The sequence below is a fragment of the Orbicella faveolata genome, unplaced genomic scaffold, assembly GCF_042242905.1.
Source record: "Orbicella faveolata isolate gen_17 unplaced genomic scaffold, um_ofav_v1 contig_13, whole genome shotgun sequence".
In the NCBI taxonomy this organism is placed as follows: Eukaryota; Metazoa; Cnidaria; class Anthozoa; order Scleractinia; family Merulinidae; genus Orbicella; species Orbicella faveolata.
The window spans coordinates 29838963-29856136 of NW_028301540.1; the positions used below are offsets into that span (position 1 = coordinate 29838963).

The 17174-nt window shown below is 40.4% G+C and overlaps 3 protein-coding genes and 1 pseudogene across 3 annotated transcripts in view; 3 read left to right on the forward strand and 1 right to left on the reverse strand.

Moving 5' to 3' along the window:
- The window catches only part of LOC110068357 (uncharacterized), a 50932-nt gene that overhangs the window by 7898 nt on the left and 25860 nt on the right, over nt 1-17174 (reverse strand). The gene's annotated exons all lie outside the window — the stretch shown is intronic.
- LOC149115925 (uncharacterized) lies at nt 5067-6024 on the forward strand (annotated as a pseudogene).
- LOC149115926 (uncharacterized) lies at nt 6441-9459 on the forward strand. The gene is made up of 2 exons (XM_089285359.1): nt 6441-6580; nt 8875-9459. The coding sequence occupies exons 1-2, from the start codon at nt 6529-6531 to the stop codon at nt 9201-9203; spliced, it is 381 nt and encodes a 126-aa protein (XP_089141485.1). The 5' UTR covers nt 6441-6528; the 3' UTR covers nt 9204-9459.
- LOC149115927 (uncharacterized) lies at nt 12264-15086 on the forward strand. The gene is made up of 2 exons (XM_089285360.1): nt 12264-12413; nt 14504-15086. The coding sequence occupies exons 1-2, from the start codon at nt 12362-12364 to the stop codon at nt 14827-14829; spliced, it is 378 nt and encodes a 125-aa protein (XP_089141486.1). The 5' UTR covers nt 12264-12361; the 3' UTR covers nt 14830-15086.

A 17174-nucleotide genomic window follows, 5' to 3' on the forward strand; every position in this document is an offset into this window, starting at 1 on the left:
AGAAGCTCCGCCAAAATGAAGTCCTTTTTTCAGGCCAGAGATATATAAAAGAGAAATAATTTTCGAAAAGATGCTCTTAACGGTAAATCCCTCCAAGTATTTAAAGGGGTACTAAGTTCCCCTGGGGTCCTGAGAAACCCGCCAGTCGTGTCCTCATGACACGAAATCCAAAAACATGTCAGGTGGACCATAAGGAATCTGACTGGTAAAACCTAGAATTCTGATGGAAAGACTTTCCCATCAGAAATTATAGCTCACCACTAAATTTTCTCCAATTCTTATTGGTTTAAATTGATCACGTGGTGCGGATAGTGTTCGTCCGCAGAGAGACACTATAAGACCATAGAACGCAAATACGTGATGTGACACATATATTTAACGAACATTTTTCTGGCTTAGCAAAGAGAATAGCCGACCATGATCAAGATGCCTGTAATGCTACTACAGTAACCGAATTTTTTAGAAAGCAAAAGTGTTCTGAAAACAAATTGACCTTCCCGTTAATATATGTTGACAAACACAGCCGTTGAGAGGAGATACAATTCCACTGAATGACGTCCGGCTCACCAACCAGGTTTTAGAGAACAAAAGCCTCTCCATCTTTAAAGACAGGAATCATTTTAAGAGAGTCCCTGATATATTGCGCGCGTAATTTCTACAATCTTGGGTACACTCATACGGTATGGTTTGTTAAAATGTAACTAGAAAAAATAGTGAAACCACACACAGAACAATCATATGCTCGCAGCTGACCATTTTTTGACTTTCTGATCCAGGGGAAAATATCCTCTTTTCATTTATGGTTAATTATTTAATCAGGAGCTCCGCTTTTAGGCTTGGCTAAATCTACATATTATATGTTGTCAGACACAGCGGTTGAGAGAAGATACAATTCCATCAAGTAAAGAGACTGGTACAGATGCTGTGAGCGTTCGTTTACTCAAGACTGCTTCCCCGGCAATCGCTTCCTCCCTAAGTGAAATTTCTTCTGCATTGCTAATGACGAGAAATCCAAACCGTTGCGTTTCCATACAAACCTTTATATTAAAGGAGCTCAGTCACGGTTTGCGCACATTGAAAAGTTCAGCCTCAATTCTTTCAAATTCGTCGTTTGTAATCCGTGTTAACCTTCTCCATCCTTAGCCATCCTTGTTTCTTTATGGTTTATTATTATGTCTTTAGTGTTTTTCTATCTTATTAAACTGTTATTTTCAGGTTTCCTACCATTTAAAGATAATTTTGCATGTTGCCAAAATAACTCAAAATACCGTGACTGATCTCCTTTAAATTCAAACCGTTAGAGTCGCGTTTGTAGCTCTCATAAATTGAGCTTGAGCGACCCGTGAGGAGAGGGGTTCTGGCATCAAGAATAATGATCAGCATGGTGTGGTTACCTAGCATTACCACTCAGTACTGGCTTTAAGGAGAAATAAAGAAGAGTTAATTTGTGCACAACAGAGAAAACGAACGTATCAAGACTTAACTGATCATCGCAGTTATATACACAACTTAAGCAGTTGCGAAATTAAAGCCTGAAAAAATAAAGGCTTGAACGGGATTCAAACCCATGACCTGTCCGATACCGCTGCAGTGCTGTACCGATTGAGCTACCAAGCCAACTGGGAGCTGGTCACTTTGTGAGTTCGTAATATACCCGTAGATGGTGAAGAATACAAGTGAAAATATGAACGTTTGACACTGACCACAAGAGAGCGATTGAACCAATGCCCAGGGGTGGAAAATCCAGCAGACCTCGGATCACGGTGTGAAGAAGAGAACTAGAAATTCGCTGTTTGTTAACTATGAGACAAGAACGACCTACTTATACAGGACGGTTGGTTTTAGCCGCGGATTTAAAAAAAAGTGATCACGTGATGACAAAGATCTCTTGCCTACAGTCTGTAGCACAGCTGTCGCAAATTCCTCGAAAGTAGTAAGTTTAAAAGGGCTCAGTCACGGTTTGCGCATATTGAAAAGTTTAGCCTTAATTTTTCAAATTCGTCGTTTGTAATCCGTGTTAATCTTCTCCATCCTTAGCCATCCTTGTTCCTTTATGGTTTATCGTTATCTCTTTGGTGTTTATCTATCCTATTAAGCTGTTATTTCCAGGTTTCTTACCATTTAAAGGTAATTATGTATGTGGCCAAAATGACTCACAATACCGTGACTGACCTCCTTTAAGGTAAGTCTTGTCCATGCGATGGATTTTGCATCGTTCGAACTCTTCTCTGTTTAACTTCTCTGTAGCATTGTGTCTTGCTAGAAAGTTTGAAACTCAATAAACTTGCAGACAAACTTCCCTGACGGCTGGAGAATCACTCATCACACGATCATGCAATTCGTCACCACGTGATCACTTTTTTGAATCCGTGAATGAAACGGTGCGTGCAACGGCCTAAAACTATTTTAATCATACTTTTAGAGGGAAATGGTTATGAAGCCCAACAAACATCAAAGGAGCAAACAAAGATGCCAAGATTTATGTGGGAAGACCCACGACCGTGCACAATCTTTTGTTTTGCACTCATACACTATACATGAATTACGTAACCAGAACGTTTCTATTAGTTAGTTCCTCAGTACGGAGTAAACAACTATTGTGTTTTGTGCACGGTCAAGGCCAAAAAAGGAACAAAAACATACAACAAAGAACTTTGTCGGGTTTCATAACCATTCCCCTCTATTAACTATGTTTTAACAGACATCAGGGATCAATAGTAGTACGTGAAAACAGATGGCGCGAATGTAGAACGTGTACATAGCACTTTGTTGATTTGCAATGACGTCTGCAATGAGTAGAGGTGGACATCTGAATCTCATGGAAGATCTGGAGACGGGAAGCCACCTCAGATATAAAGGTTCATAGCAAGAGAAGGTTTCCCAAAGTCGGCTAACCCTCATTTCCAAGTCTGCCCCGGTCTCTCAAGCAGACGTTCTCAAGAAGATCTTGAAGTCTTTGTGAGGAGAAAGACGATTATTGAGAATTGGTTACGTACTGTTTAAAGATCGGTTTCGATTATTATCGTCCTACTAGTAGGGCGGTTTCGGTTTTTAGGAAAAAAACGAAAGCGGTCTGCGGTTTTGAAGGAACAAAATATGGCGGTTTCCGGAATATGCAACCCCATCAAGAGAAGGTTTCCCACAGCTGATGATATCAGAAGTTTTTTAACATTCTTCAAACACCCAAATGCTCAAGTCTTTCTAGCCTAACAGAGAGAAGAATCTCCTGGAGATTTAATTGAGAGCAGTCCTGCAGTGGGCATAGCGCTACGAAAGAATAGCGAAGGGAGAACAAAGATATCTTCAAAAGACAATAAGAAAATAGAAATGCAATGCTGACGTCTGATAAACTTGTCACTCTGGTGGTTGAAGAGCTTACGACATAACCGACAATCTATTTCCTAACATTATTTGGTCTCTAGGTCCCTCAAGGGGCAGTCAAGGCCCTGATCAAGGTTTATAACCTATCTATGGCACTAACAGACATCAGTGAAATGATGAAGAGTTGTATCGTCAGTAGAACGGACCAGCTGTAGCGCGGATGACTGCACATGAAACAATACGCAGTCGAGAAAAATACTGCCCTGAAGCACTGCATGCATGCCGGGAACCCTCTGAGTGTGAAACGTTTGAATGTGAAAACGCTGAGTGGGGGAATGTTGGAATTTGATCAAACTTGTTTCAAGGGGTACTGTTTGATGGAAAGCGAGAAGAAATTAAACTAAAAACCATTTAGACGTAAAGGTGGGTTCCCTCCTCGAGCCGTTGTTGAAAACATCTTGATTAATGACTTAAATTACACGGTACCGGATTTATCCTTGGTTACACGCTGACGATACAACTGAGTATACCTCTGATGTCTCGCCCACGATTCTTGAATTTGCGGTGAACGATGTTCTTGGGCGATTCATTGTCGTCGTGGTTACAAGTGAATCAGTTGCTGATTAACAACACAAAGACACAAGCATTGCCAATTGGACCCTGCATGTACAACTATGACCTGGCCATAAACAGCCCTGTCATTGATTAAAGTTCTTGGAGTTGAACCCGATAGCATGCTGTCCTTTAAAGAACACATTTCTAAACAGCTTCACAAGGTATACGCCAAAAGTGGCGCTCTCAGACGAATTAGGCGTTTTGTGCCTAGCAATGTAATGTTAAGGCTTTATAAATCTTTTATCTTACCACATTTAGAATACTGTAGTCCTCTAGAGAGAGTACAAGTGAATGGAAGATGCTAGTTATTACATTCTTAGGTCCCTTCTGGGTTACGGGTCGTTACTGCTAATCTATTTTACACGAGAATCTGTTCCGTATTATTAAGATGGAAACGCTAGAGCACAGGAGAAAACAGCAATCTCTTATCCTGTTATAGAAATGTCTTAATGACAACGGTCGTTAGTACATCAAGGACTTTTTAGCGTCAGAGAAACGCGATATAATCTTAGAGGTAATGGCGTTAATTTATGTGCGCCTAAATTTAACCTCAACTTTATGAAGAACTCATTTACTTCCATCAGTACGAAGCTCTGGAACAGTCTGCCTTCAAATGTGAAACAGGCCATCAATGTTGCCCATTTTTAGGGTAAACTAAGAACATTAGACTTTTAATTTTTTGCTCATTTTATTCCACCGTTATTTTGCTAGGATTTTAAATTTCACTGTATATATTTAATTCTTAGTGCTGACGTTTAGTTTATAGTTAATTGGTGTGAATCAGATGATAGTAAATTTTTAATGTTTTAGATTTCATAACTTGTAAATTACGTAAATCTTTGTATTTTAGGAAAACACGTACGTATTTTGAACGAGCTTGTACAGCTCTTAGACGTGACTTGTCCAAGGGGCCGTTTACATGGAGTAGGGTGCCTCGGGGGGATAGGGGCACCCTATGTAGTAGGGTTTCCCTTCTCTTTTGTTTTATGCGGTTCGTTCTACATGCGAGATAGGGTGCCCCTAGTAGGTAGGGTTACCCTACCTTGAAGGTAGAGTGCCCCCAGGGGCTAGGGTTGACTTTTGTTGACATAAGCCCATTTAGAACGAAACGGTAGGGCTGGCTCGGGGGACTAGGGCTATGTCTTGTTATGATAAGGCCGCTGACCACCAAGTAAAAGGCGCGAAATTTCAGTAAGAATTCAACATGGCTACGAACAACATTTCTAAAGGTGAATTATTTCGCCGCTATCAGCTGCAGAAAAGCTTAGAATACGAGGAGGAAGATCAAAACGAGGAGCAGTTAGAATTCAACGACCAACTGGAAAGCGGAAAAGACGGAGATGGAGAGCAAGCGTTCGCCTGTGAAGAAGAAGAAGAAGCCGCGAAGACTAGCACGTGTTCAAATGAAGCTTCGACCAAGAAACGTACAAAAATGCAAAAGCAGGCAGTAAGCAAGAAGGTTAAGAAGTTTGCATGGACGGACGATAAAGTGGAAGATCTTCTGAAGTACATAAACGATTATAAGACAAATTGTGACTTCAAAGGAATTGATTTTGAAGCAGATCTTGCTTCTTTGTATGCTGCGGTGCGAAAATGCATGGCTTGTCATTACCCATTAGATTTTGGTCCGGAGGAAGTCACTCTCCCAGAAAAAGAGCTCAAGAATATGAACAAGGAAGAGCACAACAAATACATTTCGGAAAGTGAGGCAGAAAAGGCGCTAATAAAGAGTGGGTGTTCCAGAATCAAGGAAAAGCCAAGGCTTTAAGGCAAGATTATCGCAACGCCGTTAACAAAGGCTCACGAAGCGGGAGCGGGCGCATTGTGAAAGAGCATTATGATTTTTTGACAGACATTTGGGGAGGATCACCAGCCACGACTGCGTTATCGTTTGGAATCGGAGCGTTTCGAAGTCGGGCCACGTCAATATCATACTGGTTGGCGATTTGAAAGCCAACCATTTGAAGACGACGTTTTTCAAGAATTAAATATGTTAAGATCAATCCACACAACTGAAAAGCAGCGGCCAAAGATGAGAGAGTGACAAGAATTGCCTTTGCCGCTGAAATTTGTCTGCGATCCGCCATTTTGTCTGTGTACTAAACTTAGCGACCACCCCTTCAAATTAGCTCTTGGCCCTAGCTTGCATGTAGAACCGCGGTATCTTCAACCCTACTAGGTAGGGTGCCCCTATCCCCCCGAGGCACCATCTTTCCATGTAAACGGGCCCTAAATAAAAAAGAAATAAATAAAAAAATAATAATAATAACAAATGGCGGGGAGACGACGCCATACAATAGAACAGAGCAGAATTCCGTGATCTATTGAAAACGGTTAAACCAGCTTCCTTTGTTTAGGTAACGGTTCAGTTATGCTTAAGCGATTGATCAGTTAACGCCAAATTCCTTTTATGATATAAATTTCCTGCTTGTGACGATGGAGTCTCCTGATTGGTTATCTATATTTACATCTGCAATCTTATTGGTTAAAGCTCATGATATATACGCCCGTTTTAAGATCGTGTTCCTCCGGGCGCTGGTTTGCTGAAGTTTGCAAGTACAAAGTAGAACAAGAGATTGAGAAGCAAGCAAAATGAAGGGATTTTTGCAGACCATTTTCATTTTCTCGGCTGTTCTTGCGACTGGTAAGTTCACATTGTTGCTTTATCATAGTCCGAACCTCAAAGTAGGAGTACAGCAACAGTTCGTGGGATGAGAGAGTTTCGTGATTTGGATCGCATGGTTGTTAAGGAAAGCTACCTGATCACTTTCAGGCAAATCTTTCACACGGCTCTTCCAGTAACAAAGTTTTATAGGATTCATTACAAGAACAAACGTAGGTTCGATTACCGGGCGCTAGATTCAATTGACAGAGCATCGGTTTTGAATCGAGCTGCCGCCCAGGCTGGAGCGAAATGCTTCAAGCCCTGGATTTGATCCACGTTGTCTGCTTTCGTTTTAGGCGGTTTGTTTAAAAAATAAGCGTTGTTGAAAAGAAATGTCAGGTTGTATTTTATGCAACTGCATAACCTACTGTAATGACAATGTCATTTGGGTGTCTTTCTGAGGACACTCGCAGGCGAAGGTTAAATTTAACAAAACGTAACAAAACGTAACAAATCCATATATTATCGCACTGGTCTTTACACTAATTGCCCTTTAAGATTCATTAGCTTCAAGTTTTTAAGTTAGGAAGTTACTAGGAGTATGGAATCGTAGGTTAGGGAGTGCGTTTGATATGTTGTGTGGCTGCAGCGCTTTGCGCTTCGATGTGCATCGGGTAAATTATTAGTAAAAGTCTTTGGAATGACTTGTAAAATCGGTAGATTTGTGTCTTGACCTTAGATCTTGCCATTTGCCAATGAGTGCAAGACTTACTGTTATCTTGTCCGACTGAACAAGCAATGATCGTTTTCTGTAAACTCGGAGGTCGAAAGCTTGTGAATAAACATATGAACCAATATGTGTTCACTATAATCACAATCACATCGTTAGTGCCCCGACAAAATGCTAGCAGAAATCACTTCTCGATTTAACCAACGTATGTACGCCAGTTTTAAAATGAAACAGCTGTGAACGTTTTCTTTTTTCATTTTTTCCGTAAGTTAACCTTGAAATCTTTCTTCTAGAACATTCTTTTCCGCATTGCTCTTAATACAGAACGCCCAATAATTCCGATTAGCCATCAACTGTGACGTCGGCTCATGGTCTGTACACGAGTAGAGCGAGACATCTCCGCACCGCCCAATTTTACCGTGAGTGAAAATCAGGTCTTTGCAAAAAGGATTTTAAGAGGCTGGCAACTTCCATTCCGGCCAAAGCAACATGCATGAAAACGGAAAAAAAGAAAACTTGTATTGATTATTTTCCTTCGTTTTCAACAGCTCTTCTGAACAATCTAAATATATTACGCATGTTTGCACTCTACCTTATGCAACCTCAATACATTTGAATAATTGACGAAAATCGCATTATAAGGGGAGGAATGTCATTAAAAAAACTTTGACATCTAGATAAAATGACACCAAAAGTGTTGGACTTTGGACGAGAAAGTCCGTGTTGCGGTCTGGCAAACTTCACATGACGAAATCATACGATATTTGATACCCAATAGGGTGCCGTGTTCACGCTTAGATGCAGCTAACAGCAATCACATGGTAACAGTGCAATCAAGAATAAACAAAACTTATTGGAGCTTCGTCACGGTTTGCACATCTTGAAAAGTTTAGCTTAAATATTTCAAGTTCGTCGTTTGTAATCCGTGTCAATCTTCTCCATCCTTAGCCATCCTTGTTCCTTTATGGTTTATTGTCTCTTCAGTGTTTTTCTGTCTTAGTAAACTATTATTTTCAGGTTTGCTTCAATTTTAAAGTAATTTTACGAGGCCAAAATAACGCCTTAAGTTATCATCAGGATTATTATGCAAGTATAGCACAGCAGAAGAGATAGTACTGAACAAAAAGTCTACCAAGAAGAAAGCAACGAAATTTATCTAAGAGTTCGAATCCTTATGGAATATAGCTCGTGAGAATTTTTCCACCGTAGATTTCGTTTCTTCTTTTTCCTTCATTTGTTCGTCTCAAGGACACCCGAAGGTGTCAGTTAATCAGCTAAGTATATGTAAAAGCTGGCTGTGTTTGGTGGTGTCAAACTCTTTATTGCGTATCCAGTCGTCTTATATTCGTCGATGATGCATCAAAGAAAGACCATGTCATCCTTTCCCACTGGCAAACCTATTGCTGCGTATTCTTATTAGCATACCTTTAATTACAGCTAGTCATATATAACTGAAGGAGACTTAGTCCTTCAAAAACTTTACCATCTTGGTTTTTTACTCAAAATCACCACAAAGATGACACGCGAAATTTTGCGACCTCATTTATCAAGGGCATGAAGGGTTTCTTGCAAGTGTCTCATTCTCTCTCAAATTTCATTTCAGTTTCTGCCCTCAAGTGCTACACTTGCATTGGCAGCGAGGCCGACTGCTCAAAGGAAGAACTGCAAAAAGACAACAGCAAAGAAACGACCTGTCCATCTGGACTGGATATGTGCATGAGAGCCTGGGCCAAAAGTGGCGATGCTAAAGCAGTGGTCAACTCCTGCAGCAATGGTTCTTTGTGTAAAGAAGCCGAGGATGCCAAATGCGAAGTGGATGACTGTGCTGTGGGCTGCTGTGACACTGACCTGTGCAACGCAGGTTCACCTGTTTCCTTCAGCGTGTTCTTGATGACCGTTTGCACTGCCCTAGGCCTGGCACTACTGAAGTAAAACAGCGGCCCGTACCGTCAGGAGCCCGGAACGAGTTTGATGTCCATGCAACTTGTTCTTACATAAACTGTTTAGTTCGCATAAGCTAGTTTTATAAAGAAAATTTGTATTGCATATTTTTGGTCGTTTTTAGTCACTTAGATAAACATTTCTTATTCCTTTTTAAAACAAAAAAAGAACCGGTGAAGGTTATTAAGTAAACATGTGACACTTGTTATTTCAAGGGGCTTTACGTATTAAAAGTGTTCAAAACCAACCTCGTTTGTTGTAAATCCTCAGATTGCATGGCGTGTGGAAGAAACACAAACTTCACATATACGATAGTACACAGTACAGTGAACCACATTTCCACACATGAAAAACCATTTATGAGACTTGTAACTGTCAGCGTTCACACTGACAAGTCACAAACCACATCAGTCTTTACATCTTCTTCCAAGCAAATGAGTTTTACTCGGACAAGACAAAAGAATGCGTGACAGCTAAAACGGTTATCGAAATTACGTGACACAACAATCGAGAAGAAGATTTTCCATGCTGACCCTTTTGAGTCTCAACTTTGATTGAGGAATAGAAAGAGGAAATTAAGAGAAGATAGTACGATAGCGGATGCAGAAATGAAAGAGAAAACATTTAGTCTCATTCAAAGCACAATTCTCTTTTCAATATTGATAAACAACCGATTTATCTTATTCCCCGGTGATGAGGTCGGCAAATTACGCAGTACCGATTATTATACCTCGAAGGTGGGCTGTGATTGGTGAATTTCGATCCTCCCTTGAGGGGAGAAGTTGTTCCCTCAGCTGAACGTCTGCTGTTGTACCATTCTCCTGTTTGTTGATGAAATCTTGTGTTGATAGCTTCCTTGACCCTACGTACGAGCGATCAATTGCTGGTTTCCAGTGTCACGCAATTCAAACTAGATCAAAATAAAAATCAAAACCGTGCAATAGATATCGTCCAGAATCTGGGAAATGAAAGAAGGTAGATATGCAAAGACTCTCGCCAAGATTCTGGTCACAGCAATTTTTCTTATGCAAGATATGCGGAGAAATTTTTTACCCAAATTTATAGAGATTTGTATGGAGACGCCCATCCGTATGGGCACCAACACGGCGGCCGGAAACCAACAGAAACATCTGTCACTGAGTTTTGCTACAAAAGCGTGAATTTATCCCTCGAGGAACTCTACAAACATTAAAATAATACTTTTTCTAAGACATAAACTGTTCAGATGGCCAAATTCTCCGAAATAAGTCACTTTTTTAACTATCATCATAGTTATGCCATCATGAGAGCTCTCTAGGCCGTTATGCAAATGCCAAGTCACGCAAAGCTTAGAAATTCAAGCGTAGTGAATCACAAAATCAAGAACCCATTCGGAGCGAAAATTTGTATGAATATTAGTTTTCAGCTGCTCTTATACCTCGGTTTCTAGAGATCTCGCCCCGTCACTTTTTTCTTCGTAAAAATTTCGATATGGACTGGATTGGCCCGGTTAACGAGATTTCGGTTTTTGTGACCCACATCTCGGTAACCAGGGCGGAATTTTTTTTATATGCGGCTTCCTTATCATAGACTTTCCAAAACTACTTTAATACATTATTTCTGATCACAAACAGCGATGATTAGAGTCCTTCCGCATAAAGAACCTTACAAATGCAAATATGCATTTCACCAACTTAGCCATGTAAATGAGATGGCTATTGTTTCCCTTTCAAGAAAGATTCAGTATTTTAAACCAGCGGACAAAATGTTCTGACATCTAATGGGCTGTTTACAAACGCAAAGATTGTTAGAGAGGTTTACAAAAAAAACACGCGAAAACCAAAAAGAACCGCGACCTAAATTTATGATTGCCTGTAACCACGAGACAATTTCTTAACCGTAAACCGCCAGAGTACAATAGACCCTCAATAAACATAAACAAAACACATTTGTGTTGAAAGTCAAGAAACCTTACTACGCTCGTTCAAACAGTCAAATGTCTTGCATTCAAAGTTAATCGCACGTGACAACGAGATCAGAGAAATAGCCTGTCAGTTTAATGAATCAGAAGCTTTTTTTTTTTTCTGACAGGGTAAAACTCAGACATAATCGTAACAAAAGAAAATACACAGTGCAGAGAGCCAGTGTCGTCTTGCATTGTCGTTTTGTAGACGCTGGTTTGCACAAGTATGAGATTTAGCGCGAGTTTAAAGAAGCAGGAAGAATGGAGGGTTTTTTGCCGAGCATTTTCGCTTTCTTGGCCAGATTGTACAATACCGAGCCACTCATTTGCATCTCATTGAATTTGAATGGTTTCTTTTGTTTCTATATGCTTCGTTCTTTACAGAAGCGTTGACCCGGTATTGTAAAATCGCTCCGTTGCATACTCATTTGGCAAAAGGACTAATTCTCAAATTCGCCACAAACTGAGTTCGATGCGCTGATTACACGATCGTGGCTAAACACTGGTTTTAGCGGGCATAAACGAATTGTAATTAGCGTGCGCTGGCACGATCTTATTTTTGCGTGTCGTGGAGAACTTTTGTTCGTTATAAAGGAAATTATTTCTTAGGTCTGCTGTACTCACACGTTGCAGCCACACAATAGGGTTGTAAGAAGCTAAACCGTGAACAAACTGAACAACGCAATTAAGTGACTTCAACTCAAGGCCATGATTGTGTTGTACACACGAGTATTTCAGCAAGTCAAATCACCCTTCCTGGAATATGTTAAACTGAAAGCACTCCGTCAGTAAATGTCACAAGGAGCAGACCAAATAAGAAAGGTTTTCCAGCCATGAATTATAAATTACCTGTTAGATTAGGAAACTTGCATTTTAATTTTCGCAAGACGAAAAGTGGATGAATTCGCTCCGCCTTTCTTACATCTCTCACAAGGTGCCGCATTATTTTTTTCCCGAAAACAATCCATGTATGTATGTGTGTATGTATGTATGTACATGGCAAGGACTGTAACCAATCGCAACCCAGATAATTTAGCCTATTTCTGACGTCGGCGTGTCATGATTGGTTATCTCCGTTATAACTTCAGTCTAATTGGTTGGAATCCGGGATATAACCACCCATTTTCGAGGCGCGTTTCTGTGCAGGGTGCTGTTTTGCTGAAGTACGTACGTGAACGGATACAGCCAAGTTTGAAAAAGACACAGAATGAAGGGGATCCTGTTGAGCATCTTTGTTTCTTTTGCAGTTCTTGCGACTGGTAAGCCATGTTTTTGTCTTAGTGCAACTCTGAACGTCAGTGGAATAAGCTCAGTGTTGATCAGTGGTGCAACGGTAGGATCGAGTCCGTGATCCATCAAAACAACTTGATTCACTGTAATATACTCCTTCCGCTTCTAAATTGCATAAAAAAGGATCTCGGATTCACTTTGCTCTTACTTGGACTGCTTAAGTTAAGTGCAAGCAGGTTTAATAGTTGTTTTTATAACGTACTTTCCTGTCTCCTGTCCGTTCAGTAATCGTAATTACACCTCGCTTTCGATTGCGTGTCTTGGCGTCGTGGGATTGGATCGGATCATTTTTGTCGTTAACTACCAGTTGTGCACCAACTTGAGGTCGATTACCAGTTGCTGGACTCGAGATAACGGGGGAAATATCACTTGAAGCCCTCTTCGTTTTCGTTTTAGCCGATGTGGTTAGAACCGCAACTGTATAGCTTTCTTTGGTCAAGTGAATCCATTACAGGAAGACATTTTATAATAATTCGAAATACATCGAATTCGAGCAACTACTTTTCACTTAAGCTAGTCAACTGAATCTCATTGCAGGTGGCGATTTTCAAGTACGAACTAAAAGCCCAAAGGGCGCAGGGTTAAACACTAAAACATCTAAGAACCGAGGGCGTCCACTTAATGGACGTTTGATATTGCACAGTATTAGTTAGCCAGTTAACGTTTAAGTTTCCCTACAATCAACTTCCAGATTGTCAACCAAGGTGGTTTAATTTTCTAATCTGTCCATTCAACTGCATGGACTTAACACTATTCAGTTCTTTGAAGGACGTAATCCAGCACTGTAATGTTAATTCAGTTCCGCCTAAAATAGTTTTTTTAACAATAGAAATTATCAATTTCGGGAAAGGACTCGATAACCGCTGTTTCAAGGTTCCCCTGCAATTCTTTTTGCTTAAAATATTTTTCCTCTAGTAGTCCTTGACGCATATCTCGCGAAATGTTACAGAACAGTAATTGGAAGATCGATGAATAAAAACAAAGGGGAAAAGTTTACACATAGTACATTTGATGGCTGATTTATTCACTGGAAAGACATTCGGTCATTTTGACGTCACCTACGAAATACTGTGACCTTACTACTACTTATTTCTAATTTGCGGCGGTTTCCTAAAAAAACTGAGCGGGGACAAATTTAATTTTTTTTTCTTTTCTTTCTTTTTTTTCGTTTTGAGTCCAAATTCTATACCAACTTCAAGGTGAATGGCTGTTGAACTCGACAAAGGTCTTTGTTTTAATACGTGTACTTTGTTCGATTCTTTTTTCTTTGGCTTTAGCCGGGCACAAAACAAAAAAGTTGTTCGCTTACTAACCAATGGAAACGTTTGGATTATGTAATTCACGCACAGTACATGAGTCAAAACAAAACATTGCGCATAGTGGACCTTCAAACATAAATCTTGGCATCATTGTTTTCTCTTTTGTTGTCTGCCAGGCTTCATTGTCAGTTACCGCTGTTAGCTATGTTCAAGGTGATAATGAGTTCACTTAGTGATCAGGCTTGCTTAGCGATTGTCCGCCGTAACAACACGTTAATTCCATTTGCGTAATTAAATTATGAATTCTTCTTTCTTGGTCATATTTGTATTAGAGCAGTTTCCAATTGAATGTCGTAAAACCAAAACCAAACCAATTACTTACCAATTAGACTACTCAGCCAATCTCAAACCGTTGTAAAACCAACACCAAAACCAAAGTAATTGTCTAATTACTTTCGACACTCAATTGAAAACCGCTCTATACACGTGCTAGGTGCCTTACAAAACAAAACCAATATCATGGGATTAAATCTGTGCGTCGATATTGCTTCTCTAGGGAACAATAGGCAAGGTCAAACATTCCGTACATGAAGACATAGTGTTCAGACGCCCCTAGGAACTTCCATTTGACTTATTTTTATCTTTTCTCTTGCTTTTGTTACTTGAATATTTAAACTGCAAGTAGGCATAAAAAAAATTGTAAAAGATGATCGCGATTATTTTGGTTTCTACTCTAATAAAAAATAGCAAATGAAGATTTAACTTGCAAGTCCGTCATTCTCTCTCAAATTTCATTTCAGTTTCAGGCCTCAAGTGCTACTCTTGCATTGGCACAGATAAAAGTTGCTCAAAGGAAGAACTGCAAAAAGACAGCAGCAAAGAAATGACCTGTCCATCCGGAATGGATAAATGCATGAGGACCTGGGCCAAAGTTAACGATGTCACGGCAGTCGTCAATTCCTGCAGCAATGAGGCAACTTGTAAAAGTAACGAGGACGCCAAATGCGATGGGAAGTGTGCTGTGGGTTGCTGTGACACTGACCTGTGCAACGTGGGCTCGCCCGTTTCCTTCAGCGTTTTCCTGATGACCGTTTGCTCTGCCCTAGGTCTGGTACTACTGAAGTAAAACGGTGTGCGAGGAGCCTGAGCCGAGTTTGATGTCCATGTTCAGTTATTTGTTTCTTAGATGAACTGTTTAGCTGTAACCACTGACTTAACAGGGGCCTGTTCATTTTACATTTTGTCTTGGCTTTTAAATTTTCATCCATTATAGCTTTTGTAATCCTCTTTTTTAAGCCAATGAATGTTGGTGAGTTAGCACGTGGGATACTGCTGTTATTGTAGCAGGTTTTTTAATATTACAATAAAGTGTCTAAAACCGGCCTCTTTGAAGGTACAAATCATTGAGTAAAGAACCCGCATCAGATTGTACTCCTTGTGCAACATGGTTTTACTGTTTTGGCTTAATTTTTTAGCGATGTACAAATATCAATCAATCAATCAACTCTTAAGAGCTAAGTAAGCTCGATCACAATACCAACGAATTGGCTGAGAAAAAGCATGCATGACGTTGTAACTCGGCAAACAGCAAGTGTCTATTCGTAACATATGCCGCAACCAGGTTGCTTTGCCAAGTCTCTTGCGACCGGCGCGATCTTTTCTGCAGCTATCAGAAATCTACGAATACTTTACGAATACATAAGTTCCCAGAAAGCTTTTCCAAGATCGCATGGATGTTCCTGCGCCACTCAGACAACAGCAAAAGATTTGCATCATTTGGAAGTCCTGTCTTTTGTAAGGGTTCAGGAAGTTATTCTCTAAAATGAAGTAAGGAGAAGCTTCGCCAAAATGAAGTACTTTTTTCAGGCCAGAGATATATAAAAGAGAAATAATTTTCGAAAAGATGCTCCTAACGGTTAATCCCTCCAAGTATTTAAAGGGGTACTAAGTTCCCTTTGGTCCTAAGAAACCCGCCGGTCGTGTCCTCATGACACGAAATCCGAAAACATTTCAGGTCGACCATTAGGAATCTGACTGGTAAAACCTAGAATTCTGAAGGAAAGACTTTCCTATCAGAAATGATAGTTCACCACTAAATTTTCTCCCATTCCTATTGGTTTAAATTGATCACGTGGTGCGATAGTGTTCGTCCGCAGAGAGACACTATCAGACCATAGAACGCAAATACGTCATGTGACACATGTATTTAACGAACATTTTTCTAGCTTAGCAAAGAGAATAGCCGACCAGGATCAAGATGCGTTTAATGCTACTATAGTAACTGAATTTTTTAGAAAGCACAAGTGCTCTGAAAACAAATGGACCTCCCCGCCGAGAAGGTCAATTCGACAAAAGTCTGTGTGACACAGCGGTTGAGAGAAGATGCAACTCCACTGAATGACGTCCGGCTCACGAACCATGTTTTAGGGAACAAAAGCTTCTCCATCTTTAAAGACAGGAATGGACTCCCTAGGACCGTTGTGTGCAAAAACAGATGGCACGGCCGCGAATGTAAAACGTGTACGTGGCACTTTGTTGACGTGCAATGAGAAGAGGTAAACATTTGAATCTCACAGAGAATGAGGGGACGGCAAGATTCCTCAGATTTAAAGTAAGGTTCATGGCAAGAGAAGGTTTCCCACAGCTGATGATATCAGATGCTTTTAAGTCAACCGTAACGTAGATTAAAACACTCTTCAAACATCCAAATGCTCAAGTCTTTCTGACAGGGAGAAGAATCACCAGGGCCGGGTTGCTCGAAAGTCGGTTAACGCTAACCCCGGATTAAAAATTAACCAAGGTATCATTTTTTCTGGTACAAAAATGTTTTTCACTTCTTACGTTTTGTGTTGTTTGAGATTACTCAAGCTTTAAACTGAAGGCCAAACAATACAAACAGAAAACCTCACAGAAAAGTTAAAAAGCGAAATCCAAATTCTCGCTAAACTGGGGTCAACTTAATCGGGTTGTCCAAAGCCCGAGACTCGACCAAGAATAGCGGCCGTGGTGGGTTGAGCACCACGAAAGAATAGTGAAGGGAGTACAAAGATATCTTCAAAAGTTAAAGACCACAAAAAATGCAATGCTGACGCATGACGCATGATAAACTTGTCACTCTGGTGATGACTGAAGTGCTCACGACATAACAGACAATGTAGTATTTTCCAACAATACTCAGCCTCTAAGTCCCTCAAGGCCCCGATCAAGGTTTGTAGCCTATCTATGGCACTAAAAAAACATCAGTGAAATGATGTAGAGTTGTATCGTCAGTTGCTGTACCCCGGATGACTGCACATGGAACAAAACGCAGTCGAGAAAAATATTGCCCTGAAGCACTGCATGCATGCCGGGAACCCTCTGAGTGTGAAGCAACGCTGAGTGGGGGAATTTTGGAATTTGATCGAACTTGTTTCATTGAGTACCGTTCGATGGAAAGCGAGAAAAAATGGCGGACAAATGACGTCATACAAT